Source organism: Saccopteryx bilineata, chromosome 1 (genome assembly GCF_036850765.1).
Source record: "Saccopteryx bilineata isolate mSacBil1 chromosome 1, mSacBil1_pri_phased_curated, whole genome shotgun sequence".
NCBI lineage: Eukaryota > Metazoa > Chordata > Mammalia > Chiroptera > Emballonuridae > Saccopteryx > Saccopteryx bilineata.
The window spans coordinates 379,993,640-380,018,031 of record NC_089490.1 but is presented as its reverse complement, the minus strand read 5'-3'; the positions used below and the strand labels follow the sequence as shown (position 1 = coordinate 380,018,031).

Sequence of the window (24,392 nt, the reverse complement as noted above, 5' to 3'; positions counted from 1 at the left end):
AGGGGTGGAGAAGCAGATGGGCGCTTCTCCTGTGTGCCCTGGCCGGGAATCAAACCCGGGACTTCTGCACGCCAGGCCGACGCTCTACCACTGAGCCAACCGGCCAGGGCTTTTAACGTATCTTTTTTGGTTCACAAGGAAAGGTATTTTTGTAAGATGGATTTATAGATGTGGATCTCTTAGTTCAAAGGGTATTGATATTTCATCATTTGAGAACTGTTCCCAAAATGATCACTAAAAGCTTTTACCAATTTTCAAAATGAGCGAAAAGTTTTTACCAGTTTTCAAAATGAGCCGTTATAAACAGCAGTCCTCAAAATAAGAATTAGACCTTGCATTTCAGAAGCTAGGGTAAAGCCGGAGGTGGATTGGTTTTCAGAGGAATTCTGTGGGTCTGAGGGGAAGTCTCTCTCTGGGACCTCCCAGAGTAGATAAAGAATGAGAAACAATCGATGTTCAGACAGCTGGTGAGAGTGTCAAATACAATGTCAAGTGCTGCTTTGCACAGGCTTCTCCTGAAGTTGTTTCCCAAGAAAGAACAACTTTCCCCTGCTCCCAGGTGACCTCCTCAAAGAAAAATAAAACATGGGGGGGGGCAGCTTTCCCTTCAGCCTCCTTCCAGCACCCTTGGTGACCCCAGCCTCCTTGGGCCACCATGTAAGAAACTGGGGCCCCCTTTCCCCTCTGAAGTTTCCTGTTTCTTTGTATGGAACACAAGGACAAAAATAAGTTCTTGAGTAACTGGTTGGAATCTTGTTTTGAAAAAGTGGAGAGCGGGGATTCATTGCCCTGCTCCAATTTCCATGTCGCTTTTGTTCCCCTGGCCCAGTTGACGATGCCGGGTGTTCCCCTGCATCCTAATGAAGTGTGATGAAACAGGGCTAAAGCCCGGGGCACAATGCTCACACCCCGGGCTGGGACGCCCCTTTGAACACAACAAATCGGCTTCCACCAATTAAAGGAAAATGGTGAATCCGGGCTCCTTTGGGTCTTGGAGCATCAGAAAGTTTCCCACTAGTCTGTCCCAAAGGCTGGGAAGAAAAGCGCCAGGGTTGAGAGGCACACTTTATGCTCCGGCTTCAAAGGGGCAGGCAGCCCGTGCTTCTCATCAGAATCAGCAGCTAGCAACCTGGGGTTTTCATGGAAACCTTAACTCTGGTGTGGTGAGAATGTGCTGAGACCCCCGCGGGGTCGCGGTCATCTCTCCCCACCCAGGAACAAGACGCTGGGGGTCTTGGTGGGTTTCATGCAAATTATTCTAAGATCTCTCAGTGGAAGCATTGCAAAAATAGAATTGTTTGCTGGCTTTTTTGTCCCAGAGTCCTATCTTGTCGTTAATATATGGAAGACAGGTGCACTTTTGCCTGGAGTGAGATGGCACACTCCAGGGGAGAGAGGTTGGACCTGTGGTCAGAAAGACTGTGGTTTGACCCTGAGCCTACAATTTACCAGCCAGCTGCCCTTGAACAAGTCATGTGACCCCAAGAACCTCAGTTTCCCCATTTATTTATAATGTTCATAAAAATATTGGCAAGTTCTTCTGAGAATGTCTGCCGGGATGGAATGACGCGATCCACACGAGGCACTGCATCGAGCGATAAAAGCCATTCTTCTTCTTACCACGCTGACCCCCCGTCCCAGCCATTTACAAGTTTGGCAGGAAGCAGGAGTTTCAGGTGAAGGGTTAAGGCAACAGCACTAGTTTCTACAAACTAGACGATTATGACAAACATTCCTCATGTTCCTCCCAGGGTTTCAGGAAATTCTTCCACAACTTTCTGTTTCCTCTGTGAACTACTCTTCCCAAATCATTGCCTGTAGGGTGGAAAGATCTGGTTTTAAAGGGGCAAGTAGATATTACCAATCTCATTGTCATTGTCAGAAAGGAATCCTGGACCCCAGCAGAGGACACACACATTGGGCATGGTGGATGGGAGCCTTTCTAGCCAGGAAAGCCCAGCAAGGAGGCCATTAGAAATGAGGAATGGAATAATGGCGGGAGGAACTGGAAACTCCAGAGCACGTTGCCCAAGCGTCATGTTATCTGGTCAGCCTGCCTTCCTTCTCATGAGGTTTTTCAGTAGTCACTCATTTAGCCTGTCATGGGCTGTATGTCATCCTCTGGTGGTCATAGAGGAGACTGGGGCTCCAGAGTATCACTTACGTATTTCATTAGAGGGACAGGGCAGAAAGAGAATGAGCAGTCTAGCTTAAGAGGGTATGATGGGGGCAGGGATACTTCCTGGGGAATCTGTAATTGTTACCCATGAGCATTGGTAAGTCAGGGCCCTCAGGGACTGGAAGAGCCCAGGAAGATCAACTAGCGGACAGCTACCTTCTTACACGCTGCCTTCCACCTGGACCTCCCATCGACTCTCCCTCCCTCACATGGGAATGAATCATGACATCCTTCTTGGCATATTTAAAGGGATGCCATCCCATTTGGATTTAGATATGAATAGCAAAAGTTGTTCCTGAGCACAGTAGAAGCTGCCCTTGTATGATTCTCAAGATGTTTGTTTGTTTGTTCTTATAATTCATGGAACAATTTCTTTATCCTTTGGGTCATTCCTTATTGGCTGAAACTGAGTCCACATAGACAAGCAACATTGTAGCTTTAACTCTGCTGGGTTATAGGGGCCTGTGGTCTCTTAACCAAAGCATTGCTACTTGTCATTCAGAGTGAGATGCTTGGGGGTTAGCATACAGGGGTACATTTTGTTAGTCAGCAATTATTTTAGTTATGGCAGCATTCCAGCCAAATCATAAGAGGACAGGTGAGACCACATAATCCACTCTCCATCCTGACTGTCTCCCAGAGTGCAGGATGGAGCACCAGTCAGTGTGGAAGGGGCCAGACCCACCGTTCCTTCACTAGCAGTGCGCTTCCACTTGTCTGCTCCTGGTCAAGCCTCTCTTGGCTGTGCTTCAGTAGATGAAGTCACTGAAGCAGGACTTCGTGCAGGAGGCAGATTTCACTTTGGTCCTGGGTTAAGGATAATCCATTATTTCAGGAATGGGCTGTATAAACACCAAGGGAAGAGGGTGCAAAGAACAGACCATGAGAGCAAAGCAAAATTAACTTCTAATGGAAACAAACACCCCTGCCACCAGGGACCCCAAAACTGCCTCTAGGGCCTTGACGAAGGCTATAGGGCCCCCACTTTTCCTTAAGGCCTCTGCCCTGTGGGGCATTTGTTTCCTGTCCCTCACTCACAGTCAGGAGATGGAAGCATCTTCTTGTGTAAAACACAAGGCATTCTTGTTGGTATCCAAGTATTATAAACAAGTCATAGTTCTTATTCTCTCTATTCTCACTATCGGCCAGGCTCGGTGCTCTATGCCAGTGATTTTCCACTGCTGCTCTGTGGACTGGTGCTGGTCCAGCAGAAATGTCGTGCTAGTCTGTGAAAGAGTTAACCATCCTTACGTTGTATGAAGATTATAGACCCAGTGGACTGGTGGTTGAAAACCACTGCTTTATGTGACACTGTCTCATTTAATTGTTCCAACATCCCCATGGGTTAGAGATTATCAGCCTGCCCACTTTACGGATTCATCAGCCCAAGCTTCTGAGTACCTATTGGTACTGGAGGAAATAAGGCAGGGCTATACAGTATATTTATTTCCTTCTATTTGGCGGAACCAGAAAACAGCACCAATTTTTGCCTTCCTCAAGTGCAGAGGAGATGATGTATAATTCCCAGCAATGCCTTCCTAGTCAGGCCTGTGGTGATGGTGGTGATGAGAATTCCCACGTGGGCAGTGAGAATTACCAGTCTCCTAGGACTTAAATGTTCTCAGCAGTTCAGGACTCTTCTGTAAGGCCATTCTCTTTATTCCCAAGGCTAAACAGCAAAATCACCTAGTTTTGGCCATTTTCATTGTGAGCATTTCTTATCATTTGAAAGGTTGATTATGAATACCATTGGGAGATATATTCCCCAGTATTCTAATGTTATTACCTACCCCACCACATTCTCCCAGAGCTGACTCAGAAACCTTCTGAAATGTGAGGCACCCCAAGAACACTGTAACCAGGCAGATCCACTAGGTAGAGAACAGTGACATTTCTTCCAGTTACATAGGTTACCATCTCTCCTGGATGAGGATGTGTTGGAGGGGTTTTTGAACCAAAGTAAAATGACCAGGGATTTCTGGAGATTTTTCAAAGTTGACCTGTCTCTGAGGCACAAGCAGTTCCAGCTGTTTAATTAACGAGGCCATCCAAACACCGGAAAAGTGGGATCCGAAAGACACAGTGTACCAGGGGCCACGGGCAATGCTGATTAAGATCAAGTAGCTAATTGTAAGCCTCAGCCTCCCAATTGCTGTGAGATGAATAACTAGCAGTGTGTGCAATCCAAGTATAGTTTCACATGGATTCTGTCTCCTTCACACCCACCAAGGGCTGGGAAATGGCAGGGGGCAGAGTGCCATCGGCTGGAAACGGATGAAAAGGGTTTCCAGTGGGGACGACGTCACTGGTTGGTGCCATTATCCTTGGTTGGGGAAGACCCTTGTGGGAGTAAAAGATACTGGATTGGATCCAGAGGCACCACATTCAAATATAAGCAGAGCAGGAGCAAAGGAGGAAGAGAGGGAGCCCACCCAGGGCGGTGCTCTCGCGATGAACAAAGCCCCAGTGAGAAAGTTAATGCCTTTTCCTAGCAGCACCGAGATTCTGTGACAAATTGTTTCCTTGATTTGGGTGACGAGTGAGAGGGGGTGGGCACCAAGAGCGTGCGAAGAATTGAGATTCACATGCCTCTGGCTCCCTGCTTCCAACCGGCTAGATGATGGGAAGTGAATTCTGTTGACTTTGGATGTGTTTTCTTTGCTGAAATTCTCAGCTAATCTTACAGCTCTGACACGCAGCTCCTATTAAAGAGACATAATAGTACTCGGATTTCATTTTTACCGCCTCTGGTGGCTATCTGGCTACAGTAACTATTTTGTTAACATAAGATTTGAGAAAAGAAATGTATGGGGTTTTTTTATGTGCAATTTTTCAAGTGACATCAAACTATTTTGAAAGCAAGCAGGTATAAATAGTAATTAAAAGAAAACAACAGCTAGATCACCATTTGGTTGCTTCTTTAAAATATTTAGGTAAGCCCTTGATCAGTGCTGAATATATTTTTAGGGTTGCAGTATTTAAAGGATGGTCAAAATATGATCGTCTGTATCATTGGTTAAAAAAAAGGTCCAGTGTTAGATCCAAGAATTGATATCTCTCTCTCTCTCTCACACACACACACACACACACACACACACAGAGGCACACTCAGGTGCACGTGCACGCTCTCTTCTCTGTGCGTAGCAGCCCGCCCAGCTCTTTGTAGGGTCAGGCGGTGGAAGTGTAGAGGCGGCAGGCTGTTTGTGCAGAGAGCCTGTGATGTCTCCTGAAGGACTTGGAGTGTTCTGAAAGACTTGGTCAAACTCTGGAAGCTGCCATTTTTTCAGACAGGGGTTAGAATGTGGCTGCTCCTGTCACAGGGAAGCATCACTGGGCCTTTGCTCATTGTCACATCTTTCATAACTGTGCCCTTGATCGACTGGTCATACTGCATTAACTTCAACATGTGCCCTGGTTAAATGGTCATCTCTGCATCCACAGTCCTGGCTAGTACCGCAAGGAGAACACGAACGTGATAAAACTGGGAGCTGGGATTCTGACAGATAATGGTTCTTCTTAGCGGGAACATCTACATATATTAGACCTGGTTCCATTTCACCCAGGCGCCTGCCTGCAGAGTAAGAGGTTTTCTTTCAGACAACAAAGCAGGCTAAGTGGTATCAAAGCCTGTCTCTATCGATTGTACCTGAGGGAATCTTGGTTGCAACTCAGACTATAGTTAACTGCTGGAGTTGGCTAATATTTCCTGAGACTCTCTTACCCACTCACATTCATTTAAAGCCTCCACAGTTACCTTTGCTTTGTTTCTTGTTTAGGGTCCTATGGTCTGGTGTAATTTTAGAAGCAGATTTAAGAAAGGCACTAATCGCCTGACCAGGCGTTGGTGCAGTGGATAGAGCATTGGACTGGGACGCGGAAGACCCAGGTTCGAGACTCCGAGGTTGCCAGCTTGAGCGCGGATTCATATGGTTTGAGCAAAGCTCACCAGCTTGGACCCAAGGTCGCTGGCTTGAGCAAGGGGTTACTCGGTCAGCTGTAGCCCCACGGTTAAGGCACATATGAGAAAGTAATCAATGCACAACTAAGATGTTGCAACAAAAAATTGATAATTCTCATCTCTCTCCCTTTCTGTCTGTCTGTCTGTCCCTATCTCTCTCTCTCTCTCTGTGTGTCTCTCTCTCTGTCTCTGTCAAAAAAAGGGGGGGAAAGAAAAAGAAAAAAAAACCAAAGGCACTAATCACTTTGGATAAATTAGTGTCAATGAAAAAAATACAAGCGCGCGCACACACACACACACACACACACACACACAATCTGTTACCCAGAAGACCTGAGCTGAAGACCTGGGGACTAAGTAATAGACAGGAAGGCTCCAAGTCATATTTTCTAGGTCCTTAAGTGTGGCTGGGGAGAACCTTGAGATGTCTCAAGCTTTAACTGACATCATTTCTATTTCTGGTTTTAAACTAAAAATTTCTGAGTTAAAGTTACAGAAAAACATCCGCCAGTGCCTTATCCTGCTGGGCCCAGAGGACTCACTCATTACCTATATGGTGCCAGAAAATCAGTGAAATCAATAGCTCTCAACACTTCATAGCCTTTCTTTATAGAAGCACATGCTGGACTTCCAACAGGCAAAGCAGTGACTGGATTTTTTGTTCCTGAGGGCATTTTATGAATCTTTGTGTCCAAATTTAAACTTACAGCCTTGAGACTGAAGCAAAGGGAGAAGACATATATTCACGGGAGTCTGGTGTGTCATGTTAACATTCCAGGTTTATTCAGAAAAAAGGTATCTTGTAGACAAGGGTATATTGGGGGGCAGTGTTAGAATAAAGAGGTCTGTTTTCTTGCTACCGCTGGGATCTGCCCCCTGAGTTGTGTGATCATTAGAGGGAGAGGGAATCTACCTTCTAGGTTAGGGATCATCTCAGCTACTTTGTATCAAGTATAAATCTTAGTGTATCAATCATATAGGAGAGCAAAAGATATAACTGTATTTGCTTTAAATCAACTTTAATCCAATTCTAAGGCCCATAATTCGGAATCGTAAGAAATTCAGGTTCAATCATTGTCAGGGGCTCTTCTGTGCCCCAGGGTTGCACAGAGGCCCCTGGCTTTACTCGACAGCACCGCATAATTAGGGAGAACCCTCTGATGGTGGATCTCAGGTCTTCTGGGTCCTCACTGTATAGCTTGGGGAAGCCTGTTGTTTAGGAGCACCTGATCCCTTCAGGTAAACCAGCTCTGTTTGTGTGGGGCTGGCCTGGAGCCTGAGAGTGTCTGTGGAGGCTGGGGACCCTCTGAGGAGGTCAGCCTCTCTAGTTGCCCTGCAGTCACCCTCCCCAAGGTCTCCCAGAGTGCTGGAAGGCACTCAGGACTCTGTGCCCAGCGCCGAGACAGCTATCTGCAGTCTTGTCATCTCCCAGGAGTGCTGCCATGGGAAGGCAGGAGCTGCCTGATGCCCTGAGTTGAGGCTAGTTTCTCCCCAAACAGATTCTGAGCCAATAATTTGGGTTCAAATAATTTATTAAAGGAAGGACTCCCAGGATCAACAAGTAAGGAAATTGGGGAAGCGAGAAAGGAAAGAAGAAACCGAGCGAGGGTGATTTCGACTGAACTGCCAGCTTCAGCTCTGTCCCCTGGGGGGCTGGAGGGTTAAATGACACCTGGAGGAACAGGAGTTGAACTTCTGAACTTTCACATCCATCAGTCATTGGCTACAGGCAACCCTGAAGTGTGCATGGGGGGGGGGATGAAAATTGAGGCATTTTTCAGCTCTTCATATGAGCAAGATGGTGCCCATGCCTGAGGGCAGGCCTCTGAAGGTGGCAGGTGCCAGCTCTCAGCAATGAAGCTCACATGTAGAAGTGAGCTCGTCAAAGGATGCAAAGGGACCTGCATGGGGCCCCCACAGCGCTCACTACAAAAGGAGTGAACAAGGCCATCGCATAACCCTTAAAGTGGTATCGCGGTGAACCACCGCGTCCTGTTGCCTTGAGAAAAACTGAAGACACGGGTGGAGGTCTTTCTTTAAATGTGTATGTGAAATAATATCCTAGAAAAATTCACTCCCAAGTCCAGTTCATGTTCGCAAAGTAGCATAGGGCTCACTAAACGTAATGTGTTTGGGTCCCTAAGGTGAATCACAAAAGTAATGGGGGCGATGGGCTATGTATTAATCATGGACTACTTTACTTAGCAAAGCAGGAGGCTGATGCTCCATCAGACCAGAGATGCAGATGTTTTAAATTCCCATTTGACTTTGTGTGAAAACATCCATCCTACTGAGGAGAAATGAAACACAAAGCCTTGAAACATCAAATAGAAAAGAATTATGAATCTGTTCAATAGGGAGATACAAAAGTTTCTACAAAGAGAACTTATGAGGGAGGGGTGGAGAGTTTGTTTTGAAATCTAACCCTGGGAGATGCTCTGATGAGATGCTGATGGTCTATGTACCCAACAAGTGGATGTTTGAACCAGGGGAGAAAAATGATGGATGGATGGAGGAAGTCTTAGAATTCTTTTCAAAGCATTACAGGAGAATGTACAGCTTTGGAAATACAGGAGAGAGAAGAGAGAATAATGCCTGTTGGATGTTTGATAGAGGAACATAATTGTAAAGCATCCTTGTGCAAGATTAAAAGAGATGAGTGTACCGAAACCATGGTTGGCACCCAGAAGCCCTAACCAACACACTGGACCCAGGTCTGGAAACCCATCACGGGTAGCCATTACCAAGAGGTCAGAAAATAGAGTGGAATATTGCCTATTACTCAAATAGGGCCAATAAGGGGACTTTAGATTTCTTTGAGGGTTTTTCTTTAAGGTGTATGAATTTGGGGAAAGGCAGTTGAGAGCTTTGTAAATAAAGGCAGACAAGGGAAGAAGAAACTACATGTTATTTAAATTACTCCACAAACCAACCCAGACAGTTTTATGATATTATCCTGTTTTACAGACGAAGGACAGCAGGCTTAGAGAGATTGAGTCGTTTTTCCCAGACCCTAGTCCATAAAGTGGAAGAATGAACACATTTCACTCTTTAGACCTTCTATCCAGCAACAGGTATTTCCTGAACACTGACTGTGGGCCTGTTCTGGACACTGGGGAACCAAATGATCATTTCAACCTGTATCTAGCTGACCCTGGAGGCCATTCTTTTTCTACCAGAGTCTAGTGACGAAACTCATTTAGACTTGAGTTCATGCATATCTGGATTACTCTCTGATAATGCAAGCTGGTGAAGAGATTTGCAAGGGGTGGAGAGAGCATGAAAACAAACAAAAAAGGTACGGAACCCTTAATACTGACTTAGTAGGGAGGAAACCTTCTTGCCTGATACTTAGAAAAATAATAACAGAAACAACGAAACTTACGAACAGCAAACTTTTATGGTCACATTTTTATTTTTTTTCTTTTTAAGTAAGAGGAGGGGAGATAGTGAGACAAACTTCTGCGTGTACCCTGACCAGGATCTACCTGGGAAACCCCATCTAGGACCAATTCTTGAATCAACACCTGGGGTTGATGCTTGGACCACCCGAGCCACTGGCTGTGAGAGGGGAAGAAAGACAGAAAGAAGTGGGAGAGGGAGGGGAAGAGAAGCAGATGGTCACTTCTCCTGTGTGCCCTGACTGGGGATCGAACCCAGAATGTCCATACACTGAGTGGACACTCTACCACTGAGCCAACTGGCCAGGACCAGTTTATTGATACTCTTAAGTTCTATCCAGTTTTCCAATCAACTTCTCCACTGAGTTTTTAATTTCTGTCATTGTAACTTTTCAGTTCTAGATACCATTGTTGGTTATTTTTCAAGATTTTCAGTTTTTTTACTGAAGTTCCTAATATTGTTTTCCTATTTCCCTGAACATAACCATTGTAATTATTTTTAAGTGGTGTTGAACAACTATGCTATCTGGATCCTTCACAAGTCTGTTTGGATTGTCTATATTTCTCTCAAATTTCAGCCGGAGTCTTGCCTTCCAGTGGACACTAATGTGGGAGCATCACTCAGCTCTGTCCTGATGACATGCCATGAACAATAATTTAAAACCAAATAATAGTTCTCCATTCTAGGATCTTCACCCACCAGGGAAATTGCTCATATTATGTAACCTAGAAGCACAGAGTATTATTGAGATTATCTATCACTTGGTCTATTGGCAATCTTAGAATAAACAACTTGTAATATAGCTAATATTAGCAACCTTGCCAAATTTTATATAGAAAAATGATTAATTTTTTGTTCTCAATATTTTTTTTGTGTGTGTGAGAGAGAGACAGAGAGACAGAGAGAGGGACAGACAGATAGGAAGGGAGAGAGATGAGAAGTATCAACTCACAGTTGTGGCATCTTAGTTGTTCATTGATTGCTTTCTGATATATGCCTTGACCAGGGGGTTTCAGCTGAGCCAGTGACCTCTCGCTCAAGCCAGAAACCTTGGGCTCAAACCAGCAACCTTGGGCTTCAAGTCAGTGACCTTTGTGCTCAAGCCAGCCCCATAGACATGGGGTCATGTCTATGATCCACGGTAAAGCCAGTGAGCCCACGCTCAAGCTGGCAACCTTGGGGTTTCAAACCTGGGTCCTCAGCATACCAGGCAGACGCTCTATCCTCTGCACCACTGTCTGGTCAGGCAGTTCTCAAATATTTTTAAGTGTTATCTGAACGGAAATTCCTTTCTTGCCCAAAGGCAAGTGACTTGAAAGGTCGTGGGGACAGTTACAGGAAGACAAACATGTTAAATGCATAATTGCATTGCATAGAGGCTGTTTTATAGGGATGAACCTGTGTCTTGGAAGAAATGATTAAAAAGAGCCTAGGAAGGTTAAGAGAGTGATTGGTACCCAACTCAGTAATTAAAGGTTGGATTCTTCATGGGACTTGCTCTGTGTCCTTAGGCAAGTAATATTCAGTATTTTGTCACAATCCATTTGAGAAAAATATGTTATCTATCTGATAGAATATTTCCAGGCTATATCTAATATCCTGTTCGGTGCTCAGAATAGATGGTGATGCTATTTTCACTTTAAGTAGCTGTCCAACATGAAATAGAGAGTAGAAATGCCTTTGTAATGAATATCGGTAAGTGCCTAGCTGAAAAGTTATAGCTGGACATCAAGGGAAATTTGTTGTGCCTCTAAATTTGTATTGTGCTCTAGTATTTTTAGCTATAACTGTCAACACACTTATGTTCCTGAAAATGAAATATAAAAATCTAACTTCACTTCCTATATGCACTCTTGTTTCTAATTGGTTCTATTTTCTGGGTACAACACAAATAAGAAATAGTCTAGTCTAATTGCCTAAGCTTTAGGGAACAAAGGAGATAAGACAAGAACACTGAAAAATAATAACCCTTGTACACGGATCGTAAAATCCAGGTGAAATTTTTGTTTTGCCCAGGCCTGCCTGGCTCCCACACTCTGGGAAAAAAATGAACATGATCACATGAGAGCCAGTTGTAGTGTCAACTTTCTCTGCTTCAAGCATGAAATACTTTTTGGACTCAAGTTTGTTTTTTGTTTTTTTTTTGTATTTTTCTGAAGCTGGAAACGGGGAGACAGACAGACTCCCGCATGCGCCTGACTGGGATCCACCCGGTACGCCCAGCAGGGGGCGACGCTCTGCCCACCAGGGGGTGATGCTCTGCCCATCTGGGATGTCACTCTGTTGCAACCAGAGCCATTCTAGCACCTGAGGCAGAGGCCATAGAGCCATCTTCAGCGCTCGGGCCATCTTTGGTCCAATGGAGCCTCAGCTGCGGGAGGGGAAGAGAGAGACAGAGAGGAAGAAGGGGGGGAGGGGTGGAGAAGCAGATGGGCGCTTCTCCTGTGTGCCCTGGCCGGGAATCGAACCCGGGACTTCTGCACGCCAGGGCGACGCTCTACCACTGAGCCAACTGGCCAGGGCCCCGAAATACTTTTTAATTTAAGAATAAATCATTTTAAAAAGGGGAAGCTGTGACTAACACGGGCATTTTCTATTGCGCGTTCTCTCATGGTAATTCCGCCAAATGCCATTGGTTAGCAGGCTCTGTGTCACTGCCTGTTTCATTCGATGAAACATGAAAAGATTAAATTCTAAACTGGAACGCTTCAGACTTCGAATAGCTCTCTTTTTCTTCCGTTCTCTCTTTAGTTGTTGAAGAGAAAAACTGCTCAGACCCTGGGGACCCAGTCAACGGGTACAAGAAAGTAACAGGAGGCCCTGGACTCATCAATGGGCGCCATGCAAAAGTTGGCACCGTGGTCTCCTTCTTTTGCAACAGCTCCTATGTTCTCAGTGGCAATGAGAACAGAACGTGCCAGCAGAATGGAGAGTGGTCAGGGAAGCGGCCCATCTGCATCAAAGGTAACTGGTAAATCTTCCTGAAGGCCGTGGAAACAGAGGTGGAGTTACTGGACTTTTTAGTGGTTCCCCTCCATGTTTTTGGAGCCCCTGGGAAACGCCTTTCTCCCGTAAGTTCTCACTGGAACCACGTATTTACTAAACCATCCCTAAAAACACTTGCTTTGCTTTTGGACTGTCAAAGGACCTACTCTTCTTAATCACAACATCTTGATGTGATCAAGAAAAGCGGTGTGGTTATGAGAGCAGTTCAGGAAAGGTGACAGGGCTGAGTGGTAATAGACAAACCCAGGGACAGAATTGGAGCAATCAGTGAGCATTTCTATAGCTACGTGTGTCTATTCCCTCTGTCATACTAAGTTAGGGCAGGAAATAAAAACAAAATGGGTACATCATTCCTGCCAGCTTAGGTGCAGGGAGGTTTGAGATGGTGACATGTTTAAAAACATCTTTAAAGGACAGGAAACCCTTGAACATTCAAGGCAGAGTCTAGGAACAGGTGAGTAGATACGTTCAGAGAAAGGACTGATCTGTTGCCTAGAACAGGGACAATTGCATGAAGCCGGTAAGGTTGGAGCCAGACTGGGAGGCTGGGGAGGATCTGTAGAGGTCAAGAGCAGTTGGGACGACGATATTCCAGCCGGAAAACAAAGGGGGAAGAAATGAGATGTAGGCAGAAGTGACAGATCATGTCAACTCAAAGCGAGGCAATCTGGGACCAGAACAAAACGGAATGTTGTATAGAGAAGTTTGGCTCTTACCCCTTGTCAGTAGGGATGTGTCATTCCTCACTGTTCGCTCCAGGTCAATGGCCCCTCTCTTAGGGGGACAGGTCACAATTCTCCGGCTGTTTCCAGAGAAGAAAAGCATGTCCTTGGCCTAGATTATCCAGATAATTGCCTCAATCCTCCACTTTCCCTTCTGGGTATTTGTCAACAACCCTAATCATGGGAAAAGGAATGAAAGAGAGCGGTTTGTGAAAGGAATAAATCGCTTTAGACTTCAGCCAGAAGCGACTTTCATCCCCACCGGCGCGGCCTCTGAGCCGTGGTTTCATTAAGTATGGAAACGGTGTTGCATGTGTCCTTGGAGGTTTCTGTCAACTCTTCTCTAACAAGTTAATGCGACCCCAGTTCCCTAGGTTGCTAATTAGATGAATCCTGGCTGCTTGGTGGAGAAAGGGAGATGGGTAGGATTTCCTTCTTACTTGGGAAGAATAAAAAAAAACTTCAAAATTAAACTGGGATTTGAGCTGCCCTCAAATGACTGTTTAGGAGCCTTAGTTGCAGAGAGTGAACGTGGAGAAACAAGACTCACTGGTTGACACCGCTGTCTGCTTTTAAGTGAGAACCATGTCATTCCCGTGGTTGGGCTAGCTCTCAGAACCCACACTTTTATTTATTTTTTTCCATTTTGAGCAAGTTTGCTAATACTATTTGTGTGAACAGATAATCCTAGTCTATTAGCCCCCATTGTTCCGGACCACGCAGGTGGGGCAGCTCTTCAGAAGGTACATACCTGGGTGTACACCTGGGTTCTTCAGAGGGGTGTCATGCGAAGGCAGCATGCCCTTCTGCTGAGGGAGCTGCCCAAGCATAGCTGACACGTGTCCGCTCTGAGAGCCTGGGCAATGCGCACCTGCTCTTTAGAAGGTATATGCCTGGGTGTACACCTGGGTTCTTCAGAGGGGGTGTCACGCAAAGGCAGCATGCCCTTCTGCTAAGGGAGCTGTCCAAGCATAGCTGACATGTGCCCGCTCTGAGAGCCTGGGCAATGCGCACCTGCTCTTCAGAAGGTACATACCTGGGTGTACACCTGGGTTCTTCAGAGGGGTGTCATGCGAAGGCAGCATGCCCTTCTGCTGAGGGAGCTGTCCAAGCACAGCTGACACGTGCCCGCTCTGAGAGCCTGGGCAATGCGCACCTGCTCTTCAGAGAAGATGGTCAGGTACGAATCTGTACTGAGTGATGTGAACAGTTACGTTGGAAAAGGATTACCCAGCGTTGCCTCTTTCTTCCTAGCCTGCCGAGAACCAAAGATCTCAGACCTGGTACGACGGCGAGTTCTTCCAATGCAGGTTCAGTCAAGGTGAGGCTGAAACCCCTGAACTCGGCCTTCAAGGTGAAGGCGAGTGCATGTTCCCTTCGCCCCGCCTTTCCCACTCGCGTGCAGCCAGGCAGCCTGGGGTTTCTTAGGGACACTGTGTGCTGACTGCCCATGAGAGAATAGGGCTTGCTCGATGGCAGCCTGTTAGCCAGCTGCCCGTAGCCAGGAGGCAGCAACTGTTGGAAGATGTTCAGACTTCACGGGACCGTGACAGAGTAAGTAGCAGGTGGGAAGCAGGACTCGATGATCTTTGATGAACTGGATTTCAATCCTTTACTGTTCTTGAAATTTCTGTGTATTTATTATGGCAGCTTCTGGGGAGATGCATCCGGCTGTGGTTCAGGAAGATGATCTTGGTAGTAACCAACCAGGGGAGGCAGGCTGGTGGAGCCCAGGAACCAGGGATAAGTGCCCAGCCCGAGGAGGGCTGTGAGCCCTCAGGTTCACCTGCCCAGCCTTATTCCTGGAAGGACAGAGGGGGACCACCTGGTGGGGAGGGAACAGCCCTACTTCTACGCCTCCCCTCATTTTGTAGGAAATGATCTTGTCCTCTCATCTCCCGGCCTTCTCTCCTCTCTCTGTCCAGTCCAGCCACACGGGCCACCTTGTTTCCCTGGATCCTCCATGCACAGTTCTTTCCTTTCTTCAATTAAGTGAGAGGTGGGGAGGCAGAGACAGACCCCCACATGTCCGTGATGGGGATCCACCTGGCAAGTCTCCTACCAGGGGATGCTCTTCTCGTCTGGGCCGATGCTCCGTTGCTCAGCAACCGAGCTCTTTTAGCACCTGAGGTGAGGCCATGGAGCTATACTCAGCACCCAGGGTCAACATGGCTGCAGGAGGGTAAGAGAGATGGCGGGAGGGGTGGAGGAGCAGATGGGTGCTTCTGGTGTGTGCCCTGACAGGGAATCAAACCCAGGACTTTCACCATGCACAGTTCTGCTTCAGAACCTTTGCACTTCTGTCTGGAACCTGCTTCCACTGAAATTCAGTGAGGCTTAACACCTCGCTGCCTTCAGTTCTCTGCTCAGTTTTGACCTGGCAGACAGATCTTCTCTGACTGCTCTTTAAGAAATAACAGCCCCACCTCCTCCACGCTGACCTCCGAGCTGACTTCTTTACCTGGTGCTCTGGCCTTGACTGCAGTTCACTTTCCATCTTAGCATCTACCTCTGCCTGTTGGCTTACACACTGGTTTTGGGGTTTGTTTGTTTTTTTGGTTTATTTGTTCCATTTGCATCCCCCTCCACCCCACCAAAAAAAGTAAAAGTCACATGTGTAGGAACATGATCTGTTTGTTCATACTAAAGTTTCAGTGCCTGGAATGGCGCCTGCCACATAGTAGGTACCCGATCAATATTTACTAGCTGACTGAATTGGATAGACAAACAAGGGTTCAGGACCTGGTCCGTCTCTCTTTAGTCCTGGGTATTCTTGGGCAAATTCCTAAACTTGCTGAGCCTTTCATTGCCCCCTCCCCCTGAAAAGTAAAGGTAATCATAATAACATCTGTGTTTGGGGCTGGTTGTGAGGATTAAATGCAACACTAACTTGGATCAAATGTCTGCTGTGTGCCCAGTGCTCTTCTTAGTGCTTTATCTGTATTAGCTCATTTAATCCTCCCTGCAACCTCTGAGGTAGGTCTTATTATAATTATCACTTTATTATAGATTTTATTACCATGTTTCTTACAGATGGGTAAATTGAGGTTCAGAGAAATTAAATAACTTGCCCAAGGTCACACAGCTAGAAGCAATGGCCAAGCCAGGAGGCAGATCCGGTGTTTTCAAGGTCTGAAGTCTTCAGGACTCCCTTCCCCACTCTGTGAAGGCCTTAGCAGAACACCTTCTGAACACCTGTCAGCCATAGCTATTGTTTCTGGAAACAGTAACAATGAATCCTAGTGACTAGAATTGACTCCAACCCAGTGACCTGCAATGTTCCGACATCAGGATATTCATCAGTGACTCACCCTCCCTCCAGCGAGCTCATTCCATTTCTGCCGCGTTCCCAGAAAGGCCTTCCCTTGGGGGGTTGGGGTGGTAGAATCCCAATTCAGCCCCTTTTTTCTGACCTTGTGATTCACCTGGGCTGGACTCTCACTAAGTGGGATAAGCCTGATACACTTGTTCTTCCTAAGGAGACATCTTAGAGGAGGAGGCCCGAAACTGTTAAAAGAAAAAAAGACCTCTGGTTTCTTATTTTTAAAATAATTGCAATGGGAGGTTAGGTGCCAGGGTACCACATGTCACAGGTAGATGAAAAAACAAGTCTAAAACTTGGCTTTAAGGGTCTTTCTGGAAGACCCGCTGCTGGAGCGGGGGCATGTCTGTCTCCGGCAGCCAGGCTTACCTGGGAACCCCCAAAGGCAGTGCAGTATAGACCTGCAGCAGATAGGCTGAAGGATGCGCTTGTTTGCAAGTCCAGACACTCCCCGAACTCAGACCTGGTTCTGCACATGAATGGACGATTTGTTCAATGGAATCAGTGTGGGTGGGATATCTGCTCTGAGCAAAGCCCCATAGAGAGACATATGAAACGGATTGCTTAAGATGATATCAGATGGGGGCGGGGAGACCCCAAGGTGGGAGTCGGGACTGCTGAGTGCTGCCTTGGGTACCGGTGTAGCTTCCTGTGTGCCCTCGGGCGCGCCCACTTACCTTTCTGGGCTTCCGTCATTCATTAAACAGGGAGGAGAACACTGACTCCTAAAGGAATTCTAACTGTTCAGTGAGCAGTCGTTATCCACCGACATAAAATGAACACAAGCTGTATGATGTGCGTAATTCTCCCCCAAGAACCCCCAAGTGGTCTCCAGTGGGCTTCAACTTCAGGGCTCATTTAAAAAACCTTTTGACATTTACACACAACACTCCATATTTTTTCCCAATCAATGTGCCTTGAGAGAAAGTTCTATTCTCTGAGGTGTACTAATTACATCGGCTAATTGCTAAATCAAGCCACTGTATCAACACAGTTTAGTTCAAGTCAATTTCTGATATTGCCCCATTATGATAATGGTTAGAGAAAAAAAAATTACGCCCGGGTTTCTCTCATTCAAATTAACTTCCTTTCCTGTTTAGTTTCATGATAACTTTTTCTGTGCATGTGTGTTAGTGCATGGGGCTTTGCTCAGAGCAGATATCCCACCCACACTGATTCCATTGAACAAATCGTCCATTCATGTGCAGAACCAGGTCTGAGTTTGGGGAGCGTCTGGACTTGCAAACAAGCTCACCCTTCAGCCTATCTGCTGCAGGTCTATACTGCACTGCCTTTGGGGGTTCCCAGGTAAGCCTGGCTGCCGGAGACAGACATGCCCCCGCTCCAGCAGCGGGTCTTCCAGAAAGACCCTTAAAGCCAAGTTTTAGACTTGTTTTTTCATCTACCTGTGACATGTGGTACCCTGGCACCTAACCTCCTTTGATAGCAGCTATTATGTCAGGTATTATCTTTTTTGGTTAAAATCCTAGGCAGCTAGAGACATACCAAAAATGGAAATGGAGAATGAAATGAAGGTTGAAGTGTGCAAGATAATTTACTCAATGGTAGAGGGGAAGTGTGTATGTGTGTGTGCGCACGCGTGCGCACGATAGGGACAGAGAGAGAAAGAAAGTGAGAAAGAGAGAGAGGAAGAGAGGGAGATGAGGGTGGAGGGGAAGGGAGGAGAAACAGAGAATGAGATATTCATTGCCTTTTTCTTCTGTGGCCACATATCTACATGGGCATTGGCATGGAACTGAGAAGCCCACAATGACTGTCTTGCTTTGCTCTCTCTCTGGGCCCATGTGCCCCAATGCAGGGAGACGCCTTTACACCAGCTGTACTCATCAGCCTTCAGCAAGCAGAAACTGCAGGGTGCCCCGACCAAGAAGCCAGCCCTTCCCTTTGGAGACCTACCCACTGGGTACCAACATCTGCACACCCAGCTCCAGTATGAGTGCATCTCCCCTTTCTACCGCCGTCTGGGCAGCAGCCGGAGGACATGTCTGAGGACGGGGAAGTGGAGTGGGCGTGCCCCATCCTGCATCCCTAGTGAGTCAAGCCTCTTCCTTGGGCTGGAGCAGCTTACATTTAACACAGCTGTCTATGAGAAGCTGTTAACTCTTTTTGGGGGGAAAAGTTCCTTGCCCAAAGGAATGGTACTTCAATACTTTCCCTAGTTTGGTGATGTCTGAAATTCAACAGTTAGAGCTTTCTTCCTTTGGCTTAAACTTATTATCCAGGAGAAATTAACTCATTAAATCTTAGATCATTTAAGGCAAGAAGGAAGGCATACTTTCTTGTGAATAATTCTATTATATATACTTGGAGAAAAGGGAGAAAACAGTTATTAAACACCAAACGGAGACGGGGCTAAAGGTACCAGGTAGCCTCTAGTTATGTCTTCTTGGTTACCCTGTCCAAACTCCAGTTTTCATCCTCATTATCCAATGGTATTAATTAGGTTATTGTTATTAATTAGATAATAGATATTAATTACTCAAAAGGTTATAATGATGATTACCAAGATAATACTTGGAAGTATTTGGAAGAGGGTCTATCACATACTAAGCTATCGTCATCCTCTGTGTCGAAGGAAAACAATGTGTCTTAGTTCATGGTGGTATCCTTATAATGATAGATATTTGAAATCTAACTTTTTATACATTATCTCAACCCATGAGATGCTATTACTGTATCTATTTTGTAAGCAAGAAGACTGAGGCTGTAAGAGATTAGGCAACTTGTCTGACAGATACCTGGGATTAGAAGTCTTCAATCTTAACCTTAGATTTTATATTCAACCATGGCAAGGTGATTGATTAATATTTAATAAAGGGAAAGAAAAACAGGTTAGATGCATTGGTTAATATTTAATAAAGTGAAAAGGAAAAACAATTTAGATCCTAAATGGTCATGACATGGGTTTGTGCTCTCTTGGTGGGGCAACACATTCCTCTTTGGAGGGGAGGGTCTGAGTTGATCTCACTGAGCCTGTGCTTCCTCCACAGTCTGTGGGAAAGCCGAGAACGCCACCACCCCAGAATCTCACTGAGCCTGTGCTTCCTCCACAGTCTGTGGGAAAGCCGAGAACGCCACCACCCCGAAGACCCAGGGGCTGCGCTGGCCGTGGCAGGCGGCCATCTACCGGCGGGCCAGCGGGGTGCATAGCGGCAGCCTGCACAAGGACGAGTGGTTCCTGGTCTGCAGTGGTGCCCTGGTGAATGAGCGGACCGTGGTGGTGGCTGCCCACTGCGTAACTGACCTGGGGAAGGTCACCATGGTCAAGACAGCAGACCTCAAAGTCGTCCTGGGGAAATTCTACCGGGATGACGACCGGGATGAGAAGACCATCCAGAGCTTGCGGGTGAGAGAGGGTTGCAACGCAGCCACTGGGTCTCTGGCTCAGCAAACTCCTAGTGTCAGGAGAGCAGTGACTGGGTCAGTTCTGTCACCATAGCACTTTAGCACCCAGCACAGAGCCTGGCTTTTAGCAGGTACTCCATATTTCATACTGACAATGACTAGAAAGGGGCATCTGATAATATCTATCATTGTGGTCATCAAAAGTTAATATCTAAGATATTCTTAATCAGTTTATAATATTCTTCTCTCTTTTCCTCCTTCTCTTCTATCTACCTATCTACTTATTCATTTGTTCATTCATTCATCCATCCACCCACTCACCTATCTGTCCGTTTGTTCACCCATTACTTTATTCACTAATCCATCTCTCTTCCCATCAATATGTCCATTCATTCATCCATCCACTGAGCTCCCGCAGTATGCCATTCACTGGAACAGATTCAGAACTGAATAAGACCACAGGGCAGCAAACCATAGGTAGTAGTGGGAGAGTCAGAATGGTTAGTTCAATTTAAGAGAAATCCTGAGGAAATGCATCCAAATGGAGGTGAAATGATAGAACATACATATAACTGTTAACAAGGTACCCCAGACATAAGCTCCTAGAGAGGCCCCCATCTAAGAGAGTAGTCAGCCAGGATTGGAACAATCAGGGGAAACTTTGTGGAAAAGTGCTGTGGAACTTTTTATCTTACTGGGTTGAAGAGAAATGAAATGTTTCCAATGGATTGATGGTTACAAACTGGTAGCCTGCAGGGGTTTGCCTGTAGATCGTGCTAACATATAGTTTTTAAATCAGTTATTTGCCAACATTTAAAAGTCACGTTGCAGAGAAAGATCTACAGTCTATTCTCTGACAAAGTGAGAATGTTGGCCCCATTACTGCGTGACAGTGGTCAGCAGGAGTGAAGTGGGAACTGTCCACTTTAAACGCAGTGTAGGCTCCAGTGCTCCGCGGCCTCCCCTGTCCACTCTACTTATTTAACATCCTCTGCCAGGATGTCAGTTTGCAACCCTGGAAATAGAGCGATTGCTTTCTATGATTCCCTTGAGCAAAGTAGCTCCAAATAATTGCAGCTGCCTCTGAGACATCTCTTGATAATTCAGCCCCAGGGCTTGCCCACTCGGTCCACCACGAGTCGGCTGCTCACCATTGCTGTCTGTTCCTCGCATGTATAGATTTCTGCAGTCATTCTGCACCCCAACTACGACCCCATCCTGCTGGATGCGGACATCGCCGTCCTGAAGCTCCTGGACAAGGCTCGCATCAGCACCCGCGTGCAGCCCATCTGCCTGGCCGCCGTGCGGGACCTCAGCACCGCCTTCCAGGAGTTCCACATCACCGTGGCCGGCTGGAACGTCCTGGCAGACGCGAGGAGCCCCGGCTTCAAGAACGACGCGCTGCGCTCGGGCGTGGTCAGGGTGGCGGACTCGCTGGCCTGCGAGGAGCAGCACGAAGACCACGGCATCCCAGTGAGCGTCACGGACAACATGTTCTGTGCCGGCCGGGACCCCGCCGCCCCGTCTGACATCTGCACGGCAGAGACGGGCGGCATCGCCGCGGTGTCCTTCCCGGGACGGGCGTCCCCTGAGCTGCGCTGGCATCTGGTGGGGCTGGTCAGCTGGAGCTATGACAAGACGTGCAGCCACAGCCTCTACACGGCCTTCACCAACGTGCTGCCTTTCAAGGACTGGGTCGAGAGAAACATGAAATGAGCCTCAGGCCCGCTGAGAAACTTGTCTGTGTGCCCGTCCCAGCGTCTATTGCATGAGGCAGGGTGGGTCTGAGGTGTGACTCCGCCCTTGGACTTGGCTGAGCCAGGGCTTCCGATTTCAAGGACGTAACTAGCGGAGTGTGAGAGAGCTCACTTTCTCCCTGACTGCTCGGAACATTTGGAAGACTCCTGTTCGCAAGGACTGAGTTTCTTAAAAAGAAAAAAAAAGAAAGAAAGAAAAAAAAAAGACCGTATGAATAGCAAAGAAAACATTGCCATTCAACTGACCCAGTGGTCTCCTTCACCTGCCCTTTAATGTCATGATCAGCTCTGGTCAAGAGAGGGTTGACCAGGTGGCCTGGGCTTCATGAGGTCCCTTCCGAGGCTACAGCCGGACCAAGTTACAAAGAGCTGCCTAGGGGACAACCCAAGACAGTGGAGCGTGGCGTGATGTTGATGTTGGCTTTTGTGCACGCTGCCTAGGCCAGTGTGGTCCTGTTCCTTCCCCATCCCCTGCACACATTTTAATAAAAGAAGGGTTGGCTTCTGACCTACAGAACAAACATGCTGTGACTCTGATTCCTGCATGTCGCTCTCTGAGCGACGTATGTCGGGGCCAGTGGCTGGGTGACAGCCCTTTAAAATCGATCCTAAAGGTAGAATTCCCCAAAATGCCTATGGAAAAGCGGGTGCCAGCTTCTCCACGCCAGCCCTGGGAGTGCGCTGGGTTGTGGGCTGGGGGAGGGGGAGCCATCAGGTGAGGCACAAACAGAGGAAATACCAGGGACTGGATGATTTCTCGTGTTTGCTCTGGTTCTCGTGGGCTAGGTCGGTCACAAAGCCCTGCTTTTGAAGCTCCATAACTCTCATAGCCCCTGAACTGGAATCACCCAGTGACTTGCACTAGGTGGAGATATGCGAAGATACTGCAGCTTCCCTGTTTTCTACAACTGATGTGATTCTCCTTTCAAGCCCCACCCCTGGCTCCCACTGGACAGTGGGGAGAAAAAAAGTGGAACTCAACCCAGTCCAGTCTCCGAAGGGACTTTCTCAGTGGTGTTCTTTCAGAGGAGACTCTATCCTTTTTCCTCTGATTTCCTCACTGGTTTCTTCCTCTCCAAGATCGTGCCATGGAGGCTTCTGTGCCTTAAGCACTGGGCGACATAGGGCTCCTGGGTTCCTGCTGGTTCTTGGCTGTGTGTGAGGAGCCTTTCCCATTCCTGTGTTTTGCTGACATTGACATTGGGTGCTGGGGTCTGTAACTACTGTTAACTTGTGCTGTGTTTTCTCTGCTTCCCTGGGGCCCAGCATTCCTCCCTGCTTCTCCTCAGCTCTGGCTGGCAATGGCACTCGCAAGATATGGGGGTGACATCTCTTTGACCCTCGTTTGGGTTACTCAGCCTCATCGCCACAGTGACCTTCCCTGGCAGCTACCCAGACTCAGTGACCTCCGCTTCCCCCCTCAAGAATCTATGGGAACTTCTTGGTTTTTTCTGTACCTCCCGAGGGCTTAGAGCCCTGGGTCAGTACAGGGAACCCAGGGGAACATTCGCCTCCCACAGCCCCAAATAGTAACTTTATTGTTCCTCAACCTATTAGAGAACTTTGACCTAAAAAACGTTAGCCCCAAGACCGGAGGTCAGGACACATAGCTCCCCATCTGCCTCTCCATCTCTGTGTCTCTATAATTCCCTGAGCCAGAAGGGAATTCCTGGTACTTTCTCTTTCCATCAGGCTTTCTTGGGGCTTTCTGTAAGTCACATTGTACTCCGTTTACTCATCCCCATGGCCCAGGTTTACACATTAAGTAGTCTTTCAAGAATAACTGAGTAGTCAGCTCACACTGTATTCTCTTACATAAACTCCCACAGGAATCAGGAAGAAGGGACAATCCAAGTAGGCCAGCGTTTTCAGTCAACTTGTCATTCACAGGGTGGTTAAAACTTCAATTGAGTCTTTGGAGTGGTGGATGGGAAGGAAGTAGGATATTGCTAAGTACAGAGAGACCTTGGAAAGTACATTAGATTAAGCACAGAGGGAGATGGTTTGGAGAAGGGCCCATTATTTCCCAAGATGAACCCTTTATTATAATGACAGGTCAAGTTGGCCACTCAAAGCAAAGATAGTCAAGGGTGAGATAAATTGGTGGTGGATCTCAAAAGTTAGGATTAATAATTTGGCTTCTTATTGCAAAAATCAAGGTTATTTAGAAGTCTCCAGGAGAGGGAAAGGACAGAAGTGTAATTTTAGAAAGGTCTATCAGGTTGGATGTGCTAGACAGAGGCAGTGGTTAGAAGAGCCAACACCTGAGCTCAGATACCAGTTCTGTTACATGCTGTGACCTTGGGCATGACAATCTTTCCCCCGCAGTTGCCTCATCTGTAAATGGGAGTGAGATGATCTGAGGATTCAGGGAGATAATGCATACATGAATTAAGTATGTAGAACAGTGTCTGCCCCACAGCACTCTATAAATATTGGTCTCTATTATGCGGTGGTTGTTTTGTTATCGTTCTTCGGGATGAGATTGGAGATTGAGAAGCCAGTTATGTGAAACCTGATGAGGCGTGGAGAAAGGAAGGGAAGTTTTAGAATGCAGTTGTATTCCAAGCATGTGGGAGTAAGTCTGGCATTCCATGGAGTGGGTTGACAATATGGGCAGACAGAAACGGGTCCATGGTTTAGAAGAACCAAGAAAGCTGAGAGCAGGAAGCAATGAAAT

General features: G+C 46.9%; 1 protein-coding gene across 1 annotated transcript in view; it reads left to right on the top strand.

Annotated features, from left to right (window-relative positions):
* The window catches only part of PAMR1 (peptidase domain containing associated with muscle regeneration 1), a 71,497-nt gene extending 49,273 nt beyond the window's left edge, over window positions 1-22,224 (top strand). Inside the window, exons 8-12 of the mRNA XM_066251275.1 lie at window positions 12,291-12,503; window positions 14,522-14,588; window positions 18,409-18,641; window positions 19,664-19,956; window positions 21,135-22,224. Of these exons, the coding sequence (XP_066107372.1) occupies window positions 12,291-12,503; window positions 14,522-14,588; window positions 18,409-18,641; window positions 19,664-19,956; window positions 21,135-21,671 (1,343 nt within the window). The 3' untranslated portion in view covers window positions 21,672-22,224. The remainder of the gene's footprint in view (window positions 1-12,290; window positions 12,504-14,521; window positions 14,589-18,408; window positions 18,642-19,663; window positions 19,957-21,134) is intronic.
* The last annotated feature ends 2,168 nt before the right edge of the window (window positions 22,225-24,392 follow it).